The sequence below is a fragment of the Rhinopithecus bieti genome, unplaced genomic scaffold (genome assembly GCF_001698545.2).
Source record: "Rhinopithecus bieti isolate Rb0 unplaced genomic scaffold, ASM169854v2 scaffold_5889, whole genome shotgun sequence".
NCBI lineage: Eukaryota > Metazoa > Chordata > Mammalia > Primates > Cercopithecidae > Rhinopithecus > Rhinopithecus bieti.
The window spans coordinates 1347609-1364295 of NW_016805277.1; the positions used below are offsets into that span (position 1 = coordinate 1347609).

Sequence of the window (16687 nt, forward strand, 5' to 3'; positions counted from 1 at the left end):
GAGTTTTTGCTCTTGTTGCCCAGGCTAGAGTGCAATGGCGCGATCTCGGCTCACCACAACCTCCGCCTCCCAGGTTCAAGCGATTTTCCTGCCTCAGCCTCCCGAGTAGCTGGTATTACAGACATGTGCCACCACGCCTGGCTAATTTTGTATTTTTAGTAGAGACGGGGTTTCTCCATGTTGGTCAGGCTTGTCTCGAACTCCAGACCTTGTGATCGCCTGCCTCTGCCTCGGCCTCCCAAAGTGCTGGGATTACAGGCGTGAGCCACCGTGCCTGGCCAGACCTCATCATTTTTAACAGATGAATAATATTTTATTGTGGGGTGGTACAAAAATTTTCTTAGCCATTCACTTATAGGTGGATATTTATGTTGTTTGCAATCTTTTTCTTCCACGAACAATGCTGCAGTGAAATTCTCATGTAATTTATATTTGTGCACACATGTGAGTATATCTTAGGATAAATTCCTAGGAATAAAATTGTACAATCAAAAGCATATACAATTTCAATTTTGGTGGCTTTTGCCAATTTTTCCTCCAAAGAAGTCATATAAGTTTGCACTCCCAGAACAGTACTTGGGACTATTTCTTTCTGATAGCCTCACCAATATAGCAGTTACCAATTCTTATAAAGTTGGTATATGATCTACAATAAAAACTTACAAATGGGCTGGGAGCGGTGGCTCATGCCTGTAGTCCCAGCACTTTGGGAGGCTGAGGCAGGTGGATCACGAGGTCAGGAGTTCAAGACCAGCCTGGCCAACATGGTGAAACCCTATCTCTACTAAAATACAAAATTAGCCGGGCATGGTGGCATGTGCCTGTAGTCCTAGCTACTCAGGAGGTTGAGGCAGGAGAATTGCTTGAACCTGGGAGGCAGAGTTTGCAGTGAGCTGAGATTACGGCGCTGCACTCCAGCCTGGGTGACAGAGCAAGACTGTCTCGAAAAAAAAACAAAACAAAACTTACAAATGATACCACTTGTTTCTTTGGCTTTCTTTAAACGTATTTTTAAGAATATATTTATATATTTCTACATGAAAAAGTGATTTTTTTTTCCCTGATCTGTTTCAGACCTGTGGATATCTGGGCTTTGGGCTGTATGATCATTGAGATGGCCACTGGAAATCCCTATCTTCCTAGTAGCTCTGATTTGGATTTACTCCATAAAATTGTTTTGAAAGTGGGTAGGTATTACTGAAATAGCATGAGTTATATGTCTAAAATAAATATTGCCAGATCAATTCTGCTTGATTTTCAAATTTAGCTGTTCTGTATAAGAACAAGGAAGCATATTGTTTTGATAGATGGCAGCAGATGGGTTCCTTGGGCTGATAAAGAAGGCAGAAAATTCTCTGTTTTTGCAAATAATATTTCCTTTGCTAGGATGTAAATAACTAAGCCATATGTTGATTGTTGATGCTAAGAAGAATAGTACAATAGGAAGGTACTTTAATTTGTCTAAAAGTTGTTTTAAATTAGGCTTTTCAAATATTTGTACCTCTATATAAGGACTTCAAATAGTAGAGTTGAGTCAGATGCTTTTTTAAAGCACTTGGAAATAGAAAATTAATTATTTACTCAGAAACCACCCTTCTTTTTAAAGAAAACGATAATAGACGGCCAGATAGCTAAATAACTTATTCAAGAACATATTTGATGAAGGCTGGGCATGGTGGCTCATGCCTGTAATCCCAGCACTTTGGGACGGCCAAGGCAGGCGGAGCACCTGAGATCAGGAGTTGGAGACCAACCTGACCAACATAGTGAAACCCGATCTCTACTAAAAAAAAAAAAAAAATTAGCCAGGTGTAGTGGCAAGTGCCTGTAATCCCAGTTACTCAGGAGGCTGAGGCATGAGAATCGCTTGAACCCAGGAGGCAGAGGTTGCAGTGAGCCGAGATCACGCCACTGCACTCCAGCCTGGGCAACAGAATGAGACTTTGTCTCAGAAAAAAATATATATATTTGATGAGAGTTTAATTATTTGATGATCTGCTTTGGCCACCAAAACATTATGATGGTTAGCCTTGAATGTGCTATTTCAAGATTTGTGTGTTTTTTTTATTTTAAATTTTAATTTTTTTGAGACAGGGTCTCACTTTGTCACCTGGGCTGGAGTGCAGTGGTGCAATCATGGCTCACTGTAGACTCGACTTCCTGGGCTCAGGTGATTCTCCCACCTCAGCCTCCCGAGTAGCTGGGGCTACAGACACGTGCCATCATGCCCGGCTAATTTTTGCATTTTTAGTGCAGCCAGGGTTTTGTCATGTTGCCCGCCTTGACCTCCCAAAGTGCTGGGATTACAGGCGTGAGCCACCGTGCCTGGCTAAGATTTATTTTTTATTATTCCTGACTGAGGAGCTTGAGGAGCTCTTTGTGTGGTGGGGAAGGTATGCATAAATTTGTAATTACAGGATTATGAGGAAGATACTATGAACAATTCTAAAAACAGTGAAATCTGGATAATTATTGATTTAAGATATAGTTTAGAGCCTTAAGACACCTCACTTTTTTGTGTCTTTTAAGAAGTTCTGGTTAAGAGATTAATATCAGAAGGAACCTTAGATGGTGGGGTTTAATCCTATCATTTCACAGATGAGAAAATCAAGCACAAAAAGGAAGAGATTTACCCAAGGTCACAGAACTAGTTATAGCAAAACTGCTAGAACTTAGTTCCCTCCACTCATATTTATAGTTCTTTCCATTCTGCTACTATTCTCTAGCCTTGTTTCTTTTTTTGCAATATTTTGATTTCTACATACCTTTAATATTTTAGCTACTTTGAGTAAGGTTTCAATGTATTTTGCTGATGAACACTTAATAGTAAAATCATTTGGATGCCCACATGGAAATGCATAAAAGTTGGAAAGTGCATTTTCTGACAGCATTACATATTATGTCTTATAGTTTGGGAAAAGCAAGTAAACCTGGTGGTTTTATATCTTATGTTGCCTGTGGGCTATCAGCAGATAACTGAGGAAACCTCAATTTTTTATGACATATTCAGCTAGTTTTTATTCAACTTCAAAAAATTAAAAGACGTAATTGATATTCTTCCTTGTATCAGTTTTTAGTATCTAATGTAGATCACATAGCAATTTGATTATTTTGATTATAGACTAATTTCTCTGTTTTTAAAATATACATTTTTTTTCTCTTTTCAGGCAATTTGTCACCTCACTTGCAGAATATCTTTTCCAAGAGCCCCATTTTTGCTGGGGTAGTTCTTCCTCAAGTTCAACACCCCAAAAACGCAAGAAAAAAATATCCGAAGCTTAATGGATTGTTGGCAGATATAGTTCATGTATGTCTTTTTTCCCCCCCCGAGACAGTCTTGCTCTGTCACCCAGGCTGGAGTGCATTGGAGCAATGTCAGCTCACTACAACCTCCGTCTCCCAGGTTCAAAAGATTCTCCTGCCTCAGCCTCCCAAGTCGTTGGGATTATAGGCGCCTGCCACCGTGCCCGGCTAACTTTTGTATTTTCAGTAGAGGTGGGGTTTCACCATGTTGGCCATGGTTGGCCAGGCTGATCTGGAACTCCTGAGCTTAGGTGATCTGCCCACCTCAGCCTCCCAAAATGCTGGGATTACAGGCGTGAGTCACCGTGCCCAGCCAGTTCATGTATGTTGAGAAATTAAGAATTTATATCTGAGAAATTTGCATAAATTATAATAGTTTTAAATTATCACTTTAATGAAATTCCAAAAGGATTCCTAAAGTAATGTAATCTGTAGAAAGTTATGTCTTTAGTACAGAGAAATTAAAATTCATAGACTGTCAGAGCTGAACGCCCCCTAAGATAATTATGTTCATTATATTTAATTTATCTCTATTTTAATGATAATTAGGTATAAACTGGAGAAATGGGCCAGGCGCGGTGGCTCACGGGTGTAATCCCAGCACTTTGGGAGGCCGAGGCCAGCAGATCACTAGGTCAGGAGATCGAGACCATCCTGGCTAACATGGCGAAACCCCGTCTCTACTAAAAATACAAAATAATTAGCCGGGCAAGGTAGCATACACCTGTAGTCCCAGCTACCCGGGAGGCTGAGGCAGGAGAATCACTTGAACCTTGGAGGCCAAGGTTGCAGTGAGCCAAGATCAGACCACTGCACTCCAGCCTGGATGACAGAGACAGACTCTGTCTCAAAAAAAAAAAAAAAAAAAAAAAAACTGGAGAAATTCTAAGGACTTACTATGTTTATCACTACCTTTTAACATTTAGGTTAGCCCCGTTAGGGACATATTTTTTGTACTAAAATAGCTACAGGACCTCAGCAGCTATAGTTTTAATGTCTGAAGATACACCAAGGCCAAAATCTGTCTTGAACTGGAGAAAATGAAAACATTATATAACTCCTTTTATTATTTTAAAATTTAGTTTTTTATTTATTATTTTATTTTGTTTTGTTTTTTTTGAGACGGAGTTTTGCTCTTGTTGCCCAGGCTGGAGCGCAATGCTGCGATCTCAGCTTATCACACCCTCTGCCTCCCGGGTGTGGCATGAGGCATGCCTTGGCAACATAGTAAGACCCTATCTCTAATCAAAAGCGTAGGGTGTCATGGTACCCACTTGTAGTCCTAGCTATTTGGGAGGCTGAGGCAGGAGGATCCTTTGAACCCAGGAATTTGAGACTGCAGTAATTTATGCTTGCACCACCGCACTCTAACCTGGGTGACAGAGCAAGACCCTATATAAAAAAAGAAAAAAAGAATCCTTAATCTGTGTGTCAACTAAAATATTTATCTTATTGATTTGTGAAAAAAGCACATTAATCTTTTGTCATAAGTTTTGCAATACGCTTTTTTTTTTTAAAACAACTAGAATCATCCAATGATTTGGAATGCTACATTTATCATAGACAAAAAGCTTATACATGTGTGGGTTTGTTTCTGTTACATTGATTTTTTTCTTTGTTCTAGAAGTAGTACAACTTTGATTTATTATTGTAACTTTAAAATACACCTTGATATCTGATGTAGGGCACATTTTTTCCTAGATATACATTTTCTAAACAGTGTTATTGGGGTATAATTTATGAACAGTGAACTACACATACTTAAAATGTACAATTTGAAGAGTTTTGATTCATGTATACACACATGAAACTACCACCACAGTCAAGATATCTAACACACACACACACACACACACACACACACACACACACACACGATACCTAACATTTCCATCACTCTCCAAAATTTCATTGTGTCCTTTTACAATTCATCTTTTCTTCCATTTCTGTCCCCAGATAACCACTGATTTGCTTTCTCTTCCCATAGATTAGTTTGAATTTCCTAGAATCTTATATAAATAGAATCGTACAGTAGGCACTCTTTCATGTTTGGCTTCTTCCACTCAGCATAATGGTTTAGAGATTCATTCATGTTTTTGTATGTATCAGCAATTTGTTCCTCTTTTGCAGAGTAGTAGTTCATTGTATGACTATACCACATTTTAAAAAAGCCCTTCACTGTTGTTGGACGTTTGGGTTATTTCCCATTTTTCGCTATTACAAATAAAGTTGCCATGAGAACATTCATGTTCATCTTTGTGTGGAACACACAGTGTATTTTCATTCCTCCAGCAGAAATATCTAAGAACAGAATGGCTGGGTCATGGGTAGGCATATGTTTAATTTTTTAAGAAACTGCCAATCTGTTTCCCCAAGTGTCGTATTTTACACTTTCCAAAGTAGGGCATATATTTAAATTTACTGAATTATATATGCAGAAGGACTGCCTCTAATTGTCTGCCTCTATGATTTGGTCAGACCTTTTAGCATTTTTCATATTAAGTTTTAGTGATAGATTACCATTATGTTCTAAAATGAGCACATATTTTTAACTGTTTTGTTTTGTTTTTGAGATGGAGCTTTGCTCTTGTTGCCCAGGCTGCAGTGCAATGGCACGATCTTGGCTCACCACAACCTCCTGCCTCCTAGGTTCAAGTGATTCTCCCGCCTTAGCCTCCTGAGTAGCTGGGATTACAGGCATGTGCCACCACGCCCGGCTAATTTTGTATTTTTTTTTAGTGGGGACGGGGTTTCTTCATGTTGGTCAAGCTGGTCTGTAACTCCCAACCTCTGGTGATCCACCCCCCTTGGCCTCCCAAAGTGCTGGAATTACAGGCATGAGCCACCACACCTGGCCAACTAGTTGCAGTCTTAAAGACTGCCACATCATTAAGTAGGTAATAGACTTAAATAATTTCTCTTTGTGAATCAATGTTTTTTATTTTGGCTAAAAAAAACCCTACATAACATGGAATCTACCTTCTTACAAAATTATTAAGTGTACAGTATGGCATTTTTAACTATATGCACATTACAGTACAGCAGATCTCTAGATTTTTTTCTGTGAATCAGTTTAAATATGCATTTTGAAAGAAACATAATATTATATACAATTATCTTGGATTTGCTGGATTTTAATTGTGGCTCCTCTACTTATGAGATCTTAGACAAATTACTTGATCTCTCTGGGCCTCGGTCTCCTCATCTGTGTAATGAGGATAATAATAATACTTACTTTGTAGGATTGTTGTTGGGATGGAATGGAGAAAAAGACTGGAGCATTGTCTGGTATGTAGTAAGCATCAATAAAAGTTACTAGTCAGGCATGGTGGCATGTGTCTGTAGTCTGAGCTACTCAAGAGGCTAAGGAAGGAGGTTATCTTGAGCCAAGGAGTTCAAGGCTCCAGTGAGCTATAATTGCACCACTGCACTCCAGCCTGGGTGACTGAGTAAGAACCTGTCTCTAAAAAATTTTTAAAAACCAAGCATGGTGGCTCTCTTCCGTAATTCCAGCACTTTAGGAGACTAAGGTGGGAGAATCGCTTAAACTCAAGAGTTCATCAGCCTCACAAGATAACAAGACTCCCATCTCTACAAAAAGAAGTCAGCTATTATTGTTTTACTTCCTTTCACAGGAGGAATGAAAATTATAAAGCAGATGCTTTTTATTCAAAACGTGTCTTCAATATTTTGATTACAGAAATGTGTTCCATTTATAATTATTGTTATTTAACTACATATAGATTTGTTATGTACAACTTAACATTCAAAACTTCCTTCCATATTTTGTTTGTTTGTTTCTATACCAAGAAAGGGAAACAGAAAAGAGCTGATTTAATAATGGGTTATTGAAAGATTTAGGGACTTGAATATTTGCAAAATGGTATTATGCTATGGAAAGAGTGCTGGATTAGGAGTCAAGACAACATGGGTTAAAACTGTTGTTTGGCAAACTACTAATCATGCTTCCAGATCTGTAAAATGCAAATGATTATACATGAACTTTCTACCTCACAGGGCAGAAAAGAGGATCAAAATGAGCTAATTAATTTTTGCTAATTTCAGCAGAAACAGACTGACCTCTGTTTTGGCTAGAATCATGAGACATTTAACCTATAATAATGTTCTGCAAGTGCAAATTCCTTAAGGAAATAGACAGTCAGAACTTACTACCAGAAATTCCTGAGGTATAATTCCATCTTTTCAAGAATGCTTTTTGATCTGGATAATTAATTAATTCTTAATTTATAAAATAAATTTAATTTTTACCATATGGAGCCCTGTTGAGAGCTCACTTATCATTACAATCTTTTTCTTTTCCTAGGCTTGTTTACAAATTGATCCTGCTGATAGGATATCATCTAGTGATCTTTTGCATCATGAGTATTTTACTAGAGATGGATTTATTGAAAAGTAAGCATTTTGAGTGAATGTGGATTTTTTTAAAGCATTTTGTATTGGGAAATTTTACTAGCAGGAAAATTGCTGTGTAGGTTACTTTTACATAACAAATATTCAGTTTAACAAAAATTTATTGAGTTATTGTATCAGGTATTGACTAGAAAGATAGTAGACTTAACAAGTGTCATGAATGAAAAGCCTAATAATAGGATGGGCACAGTGGCTCACACCTGTAATCCCAGCACTTTGGGAAGCTGAGGCAGGCAGATTGCTTGAGCCCTGGAGTTCACGACTGGCCTGGGCAACATAGGGAGACCCCGTCTCTACAAAAAATACAAAAATTAGCAAGGTGTGGTGGCACACACTTGTAGTCCCAGCTACTCGGGAGGCTCAGGTGGGAAGATGGCTTAAAACCTGAAGATAAGAGGTTGTAGTGAGCTGAGATTGCACCAATGCACTCCAGCCTGGGTGACAGGTTGAGATCCTATCTCAAAAAAAGAAAAAGAGCCGGGTGCGGTGGCTCACGCCTGTAATCCCAGCACTTTGGGAGGCAGAGATGGGCGGATCACGAGGTCAGGAGATCGAGACCATCCTGGCTAACACGGTGAAACCCCGTCTCTACTAAAATACAAAAAACTAGCCGGGCGAGGTGGCAGCGCCTGTAGTCCCAGCTACTCGGGAGGCTGAGGCAGGAGAATGGCGTAAGCCCGGGAGGCGGAGCTTGCAGTGAGCTAAGATCCGGCCACTGCATTCCAGCCTGGGCGACAGAGCGAGACTCCGTCTCAAAAAAAGAAAAAAAAAAAATTAATAAAAAATAATTGCAGCTAGCATTCATTACACAGTTACCATGTCCTAGGCAGTGTGCTCAGCTCTTTACATACTACAGTTTCAGTGTCATCATAGACCAGAGATAACATTAAATAAGCAATCAGTACTTCTTAGCTTTATTCCTGTTTGGACCTCTGACTCAGAGTATAGTCTGGTTTTTCCTCTTCTGGTGATATTCATTTATCATAATTAGCATGCACTTCCCAAATGATTTTTTTTTCTACTCATTCTCTGTTGTAGTGTCTGTTGTCTTTTTTTTTTTTTTTTTTTTTTTTTTTTTTTTTTTTTTTTTTTTTTTTTTTTTTTTGAGACGAAGTCTCACTCTATTGCCCAGGCTGGAGTGCAGTGGCACAATCTCAGCTCACTACAAACCTCCATCTCCCAAGTTCAAACCGTTCTCCTGCCTCCGCCTCCAGAGCAGCTAGGATTAGAGGCACATGCCACCACACCCAGCTAATTTTTTGTATTTTTAGCAGAGAGGGGGGTTTTACCATTTTAGCCAGGCTGATCTCGAACTCCTGACCTCAGGTGATCCACCCGCCTTGCCCTCCCAAATTGCTGGGATTACAGGCATGAGCCACTGTGCCCAGCTGCAGTGCCTGTTGTATCCTACCCATGAAATTGGAAGTTCCCTGAAGACAGGTGCCATGCTTCTTACAGCCCTTCTATGCCCCACATTGCTTATGACATGCCCAGCATATAATCTGTATTACAATTTAGATTCATGAATCAACCATATTTCTAAAAAAACACTGTTTTCTATTTGGACTTTGAAAGAAACAGGAAAAGTTTCTCATTAACTGTAAAACCATTCAGCTTGTCTTTGGATATATTAGAAAGATGGACATCCATTAAAAATGTGGTGGAGCTAAGGTCAGATATGGAAAAGTCCAGGAACTGCTATTGGAGATAGACTAAGTAGAAAAAAGCAAAGGAATCCTTGAGGGTGACTAGAACTTCGAGCCTTTCAGGAATTTTACTCTAAAACAAAAAATAAGATGATATATTTAAAGTGCCATTGGCGAGGCATGGTGCCTCATGCTGTAATCCCAGCATTTTGGGAGGCCAAGGTGGGCAGATCAACTGAGGTCAGGAGTTCAAGACCAACCTGGTCAAGATGGTGAAACACCATCTCTATTAAAAATGCAAAAACTTAGGTGGGCATGGGCATGCGCCTGTAGTCCCAGCTACTCAGGAGGCTGGGACAGGAGAATCATTTGAACCCAGGAGGCTGAGGCTGCAGTGAGCCGAGATCGCACCACTGCACTCCAGTCTGGGTGACAGAGCAAGACTCTGTCTCAAAACATAAAAGAATAGGCCGGGCGCGGTGGCTCATGCCTGTAATCCCAGCACTTTGGGAGGCCGAGGCGGGCAGATCACGAAGTCAGGAGATCAAGACCGTCCTGACTAATGCGGTGACACCCTGTCTCTACTAAAAATACAAAAACAAAACTAGCCGGGTGTGGTGGCAGGCACCCTGTAGTCCCAGCTACTCAGGAGGCTGAGGCAGGAGAATGGCATGAACCAGAGAGGCGGAGCTTGCAGTGAGCGGAGATCATGCCACTGCACTCCAGCTTGGGCGACAGAGCAAGACTCTATTTCAAAAATATAAAAAATAAAAGAATAAAAAATAAAAAAAGAAGTGCCATTGATAAAAAGTGGCAGTTATTGGCCGGGCATGGTAGCTCATGCCTGTAATCCCAGCACTTTGGAAGGCCGAAGCAGGCAGATTGCTTGAACCTAGGAGTTCGAGACCAGCCTAGGCAACATGGCAAAACTCTGTCTCTAAAAAAAATGCAAAAATTATCTGGGTGTGTTGGTGTATATCTGTAATCCCAGCTACTAGGGAGGCTGAGGTAGGGGATTGCTTGAGCCCAGGAGGTCAAGGTTGCAGTGAGCCATGAGTGTGTCACTGTACTGCAGCCTGGGCAACAGAAACACTGTCTCAAAAAAAAAGATGTCAGTTATTGAATTAAAAAGTTACTTCATATCAGTTCTACACAGACTAAGTTTATTTTTCTTGGACATTTAGATACCAGGCTTTTACTTTTGTGGGGTGAAAGTACCTTGAGTTCAATTTATAGAATCCTCAGAAAATATTTGGATAAGTCCTTTTCCTTTGTTAAGATGCCTCTTTATTTCATGTACTTTCTGCAGTTCAAGGGAGATTTAACAGGAGTATGACATTTTCTCATCTAGTCAAACTAACCACACTGATTCTTTTTTTTTTTTTTTCATCACACTGCTTGTCATTAGGCCTGTGCCCTGCACAGCACTAGCAAGAGTTGGCTGGACTAGAGAAGAATTCATTCATGGGCTGATGTTTTAAAACCTTCCCAAATTGATAGCTGTAGCTGCTTCAAGGAGGTGACTTGTGCAGTTCAGGGAAGGGGTGGGAAGGAAATTTTTCAGTATAGACTTTTGAACTTTGAACCACATGAATGGACTTTCTAATCAAAATAACTTTTAAAAGAAATCAAACTAAAACCAAAATAATCTCTCTCCAATATGAATGTATTCTGTTACATTTCTCTAGAGTAAGATTTTAGAAGCTAGTTAGTCCATTTTTAAAGTTCTATTACTTTAAAGAACCACAGCTGAGTGCGGTGGCTCACGCTTGTAATTCCAGCAACTTTGGGAGGCTGAGGCAGGCGGATCACCTGAGGTTGGGAGTTAGAGACCAGCCTGACTAACATGGCGAAACCCCATCTCTATTAAAAATACAAAATTAGCCGGGTGTGGTGGCACATGCCTGTAATCCCAGCTACTCGGGAGCTAAGGCAGGAGAATCGCTTGAACCCAGGAGGCAGAGGTTGTGGTGAGACAAGATCGCGCCATTGCACTCCAGCCTGGTCAACAAGAGCAAAACTCCATCTCAAAAAAAATAAAAAAGAGAACCTCCGAAAAGGTCAAAGTGGTCTGAGTCTTCCTTAAAAATAATAGTATTTTTATCAAAATTAAAAGCAGTATTTTCTGAGTTAAGTTTGCATCGCAAAAGGCATCTAATTGGTATAAATCTATTTTGTAAAAGTTTTATATGGTAGGTTCCCAGAGCATAATTTTCGAAAGATGTAGCTTTACCAGAAAGCAATTTTTATTAGGTAAATTGGGCCATCTCTTGGCATGCATTGTAATTAGATAGCATTATTTATGCTGTAGCTGAAATACAAATTAATTGATGAAATGGTTTATTCAAGATAAAATACTTTATCTGCATATATAAAAAGATTACTTGTTGATATTGCTTGTTTTGTCAGATTCATGCCAGAACTGAAAGCTAAATTACTGCAGGAAGCAAAAGTCAATTCGTTAATAAAGCCAAAAGAGAATTCTAAAGAAAATGAACTCAGGAAAGATGAAAGAAAAACAGTTTATACCAATACACTGCTAAGTAGTTCAGTTTTGGGAAAGGTAAGAACTTTGGCTTTTATTTCAGCCAGTATAATTATAGTTAGACTCTAATGACAAAAATAACTGTTATCATGACTCGGATTTTGGATGTATATATTCCAGGAAATAGAAAAAGAGAAAAAGCCCAAGGAGATCAAAGTCAGAGTTATTAAAGTCAAAGGAGGAAGAGGAGATATCTCAGAACCAAAAAAGAAAGAGTATGAAGGTGGACTTTGTCAACAGGATGCAAATGAAAATGTTCATCCTATGTCTCCAGATACAAAACTTGTAACCATTAAACCACCAAACCCTATCAATCCCAGCACTAACTGTAATGGCTTGAAAGAAAATCCACATTGCGGAGGTTCTATGACAATGCCACCCATCAATCTAACTAACAGTAATTTGATGGCTGCAAATCTCAATTCAAATCTCTTTCACCCCAGTGTGAGGTGAGCTGTAACAGAGAAGAAACCTAAATAATACAATATTCCTGTATAATGGTATTTCAAAGAATCATGTTCATAGTGTCTGTATGTCAACTGAACTTGAAGAATATATGTTGAAATTAAAGCTGTATAATGGGCCATTTACTGAGTGTTTCTTACAAATGCTGTAGAAGAAATTAACTTTTCTTGGCCATATAGATGTCTAAATTTTCACTAATGTCTTTTGGAGAAACTTCATTTAAAGAAAAAAAAAAAAAGACCCTTCGAAAATGTTTTATTTTGAAGAAAAAAAACGTTGATATGCCCTAAGTTGTGGTATCAGTGTGCCTTGGTATAACAAAATAAGCTTTATTTCTATATCATAGCAAATTCTGTAAGTGGAGAAAGGATAGTAAAAAATAATCTTTCATAAGTCAAATAGCCTTTCAAGGTGAAATATTTTGGGAGAAAAATAGCATATTAGGCCAGTTTTAGATTTAACCTCTGATACAGACTAAGAGACTGGTCCGTGAATCTGGTTAATCAAGGGCAGTGTGATGGATGGTGAGGGTCTGTCCAACAAGGCAGTAGGGCCACTTCAAAATTTAGGGAGACTACTGTCATTCTAGGGGAGAAGGAGACTGGGTTCATTAGCCTAAGAGGATTCTAGCAGACTGGTTTGGGTTACAGGTTTTGAAGCCCAGTGGTCTGCAGAGGTGAGCAAGTGGACATGTCCGTGTCAGTCCAAAGGTATAGCAGGCTACAGACTGCAAGAGCCCAGTTGTTCTTGAGGTGATCCCAAAACCATATACTAGTAACAATGGTTGTAAGCCAGTCAGTCTTGGACAGTAAGTTCATAAATTGAGAAAGCTGGTAGTGAAGAGATCCAAATTCAGAACAGATAGAAGGGAGCAAGTAGGCCAGCAGGAGTAACCCCACAACATGCCTGTCGCCACTGATATTAACATGCACTAATTGTTCTCTGTCCTGTTACCACCTCTCTCTTTAGGGCAATTGGTAGGTAAGGACTCACTATTGCATTTTGGTACTCAGTGTTCAAAAAATAGACTTCCATGCCATAATTTATTCATTCTTGAAGCTAAAACAAAGCCATTTCGCCTGGGCATGGTGGCTCGTGCCTGTAGTCCCAGCAATTTGGGAGGCTGAGGCGGGTGTATCAGTTTAGCTCAGGAGTTGGAGACCAGCCTGGCCAACATGGCAAAACCCTGTCTCTACAAAAAATACAAAAATTAGTTGGGCATGTTGGAGTGCACCAGTAATCCCAGCTACTTGGGAGGCTGAGGCAAGAGAATCACTTGAACCCAGGAGACGGAGGTTGCAGTGAGCCAAGATCATGACACTGCACTCCAGCCTGGGTGACAGAGTGAGATTCTGCCGCCCCCCCCCCCCCAAAAAAAGGCATTTCTGGGGAGTTCTAATAACTTCTCATTCATTTTTAAATAATAGGTTAACTGAAAGAGCGAAAAAGAGACACTCTTCTTCACAATCTATTGGACAAGTCATGCCTAATAGCAGGCAAGAGGATCCAGGTCCTATTCAAGTAAGGCAAGAAGCCACGCATTAAAATATGGCTTCTTTTAACATTACTTCTGTTTTCATTTTCTGTATCTTTAGGGCTCTAATACTTTTTTGTTTGTTTGTTTGTTTTGTTTTTTTGAGACAGAATCTCTCTCTGTTGCCCAGACTGGAGTGTAGTGGTACGATCTCAGCTCACTGCTGCCTCAACCTCCTGGGCTCAAGCAATCCTCTCACCTCAGCCTCCCAAGTAGCTGAGACTTCAGGCACATGCCACCATGCCCAGCTAATTTTGTTCATTTTTTGTAGCAACTAAGTCTCACTATGTTGCCCAGGTTGGTCTCAAACTCCTGGGCTCAAGGGATCCTCCCTTCTCAGCCTCTGAAAGTGCTAGGATTACAGGTGTGAGCCAATGCACCCAGCCTCTAACACTTTCAAAAATGTACTTTAAGTTTCTTTTTTTCTTCCTGAGATTAAAATAGGCCATTATTTTCTAAGTGCTTTCACAATTAATTAAGTTCATATATCTTAATTTATCACAGTTAATTAAGTTCATATATCTTAATTTATGTATTTAATATGTGACTTAGGCAGAGTAAATTAAAATTTCCACTTTTGAAAGTCAGAAGAAGTTTTGTTTTTTTTCACTTCCAAAAAATGTTTTAATATCTTTATGGATTAAAACAATCACCAAATAAACACAACTTATTTTCACTAGAAAAAAATAATCAATGTAGTTCATCCCCTCCCAACTTTTGTTTTGTTTTGTTTTTGGCTTATTTTGCATTATTCGTCTCTAATGGGACCTCACAACTTTTTACATAGGAAGGTGATTTATTCAAAATTGAAGCAAAATGTTAATTATAATAACAAAAAACTGAAAACAATACAAACCTGTCCAAGAGCTGGTGACTAAGTACATTAGTGTACATTCATACAGTGGAATACTACACATTGCATTGTGGAAGAGTGTTCATTGACCTAGACAAGATTTTATCTGTTTTCAAATGAACAAAAATCTGGTAACACAGAACGTTTCCCAGATGCTGGATGTGCAATTAATTTTTTTCCTTTGGGTTTTCTCAGTGTTTACAAAGCATATCATTTTGTAGGTAGATAAGTTAGTTATTAAGAAAATGAACTGAAGCAATTTGTTCAAAGTCAGAGTGCAGTGAATAGTATAAAAAATGAAAAGTTAAGTTTGTGGTTCTGGCCAGGCACAGTGGCTCTAACCTGTAATCCTAGCATTTTGGAAGACTGAGCTGGGAGGATTGCTTGAGCCCAGGAATTTGAGATCGGCCTGGGCAACATAGCGAGACCCTGTCTCTACAAAAACTGAAATAATAAATTAGTTGTGTGTGGTGGCATGTGGCTGTGGTTTCAGACTGGGTGGGCTGGGCTGAGTTGGGACTATGGCCTGAACCCAAGAGGTTGAGGCTGCAGCCATAACGGCACTGCTGTATTTCAGCCTGGGCAACAAAACAAGACTCTGTCTCAATGATAATAATAATAATAAGGCCAGGTGCAGTGGCTCATGCTTGTAATCCTAGCACTTCGGGAGCCCAAAGCAGAAGGATTGCTTGAGCCCAGGAGTTTGAGATCAGCCTAGTTTGAGATCAGCCTAACAAGACCCCATCTCTACAAAAAATTTAAAAATTAATCAGGCACAGTGGTGTGTGCCTGTAGTCCCAGCTACTTGGGAGACTGAGGTGGGAAGATCACTTGAGCCCAGGGGGTTGATGCTGCAATGAGTCATGATCATGCCAATGCACTCCAGCTGGGTGACAGAGCAAGACCCTGTTTCAAAATAATAATATTATTATTATTGTTATTATTATGGTTCTCATGATCAAGACTGTTATGCTCAGAATATTAAATATGCTAAAAATGTTTGCTTTATGAAACTTGTTGGAGTTTGATCTGTTGATATGTTCAATAGTATTCTAAATCTTCTTAATTATTAAATTAATTGTTATGTCTATCTTATACCATCCAAATGGCTAGCAATTCTAGGATTGTCATTCTACAGATAGTTAGACACATTTCTTCAAACTAACTCTTGTTTGTTTGTTTAGAGCCAAATGGAGAAGGGTATATTTAATGAGCGAACAGGTCACAGTGACCAAATGGCAAATGAGAACAAAAGGAAGCTGAATTTTTCCAGATCTGACAGGAAAGAATTCCATTTTCCAGAATTGCCTGTCATAATACAGCCAAAAGATACAAAAGGAATGGAAGGTACACATTTGTTTTATAGCTTTACAATTATGATGATATCATTTATAAGATTTTTTCATAATATAACTTACATTGTAGTGTGATTTAGGTAGAAAACAGTGCATTGGTAAGGAAAACATTTCAGCTGATGAGATTTTCTCCCCTTTGTCAAATAAGGGGTATGATTTTAAGGAGATAATTTTAAAGAGGCGTAAGCTTGTAATCCCAGCATTTTGGGAGGCCAGTGCAGGAGGATTGCTTGAGCCTAGGAGTTTGAGACCAGCCTGAGCAGCATAGCAAAACCCTGTCTCTACAAAAAATAAACTAGCTTGGTGTGGTGGTGTGTGCCTGTAGTCCCAGCTACTTGGGAGGCTGAGGTAGGAGGACTGCTTGACCCAGGAGGTTGAGACTGCAGTGAGCTGTGGTCACGCCACTGTACTCCACTCCAGGATGACACATAATGAGACCGTGTCTCTTAAAAAAAAAAATTAATTAAAAGAAAAGAGAGGTTAAGACAGCTTTAAAGGATAAATTTTAAATTTTATTTATTTATTTATTTTATTATACTTTAAGTTCTAGGGTAC

General features: G+C 39.3%; 1 protein-coding gene across 1 annotated transcript in view; it reads left to right on the forward strand.

The window, feature by feature from the left end:
• The window catches only part of CDKL3 (cyclin dependent kinase like 3), a 52852-nt gene extending 40341 nt beyond the window's left edge, over positions 1–12511 (forward strand). The window contains 5 exon segments of the mRNA XM_017871976.1: positions 1075–1187; positions 3168–3307; positions 7628–7716; positions 11790–11943; positions 12046–12511. Coding sequence (XP_017727465.1) covers positions 1075–1187; positions 3168–3307; positions 7628–7716; positions 11790–11943; positions 12046–12378 — 829 coding nt within the window. The 3' untranslated portion in view covers positions 12379–12511.
• Positions 12512–16687: the final 4176 nt, after the last annotated feature.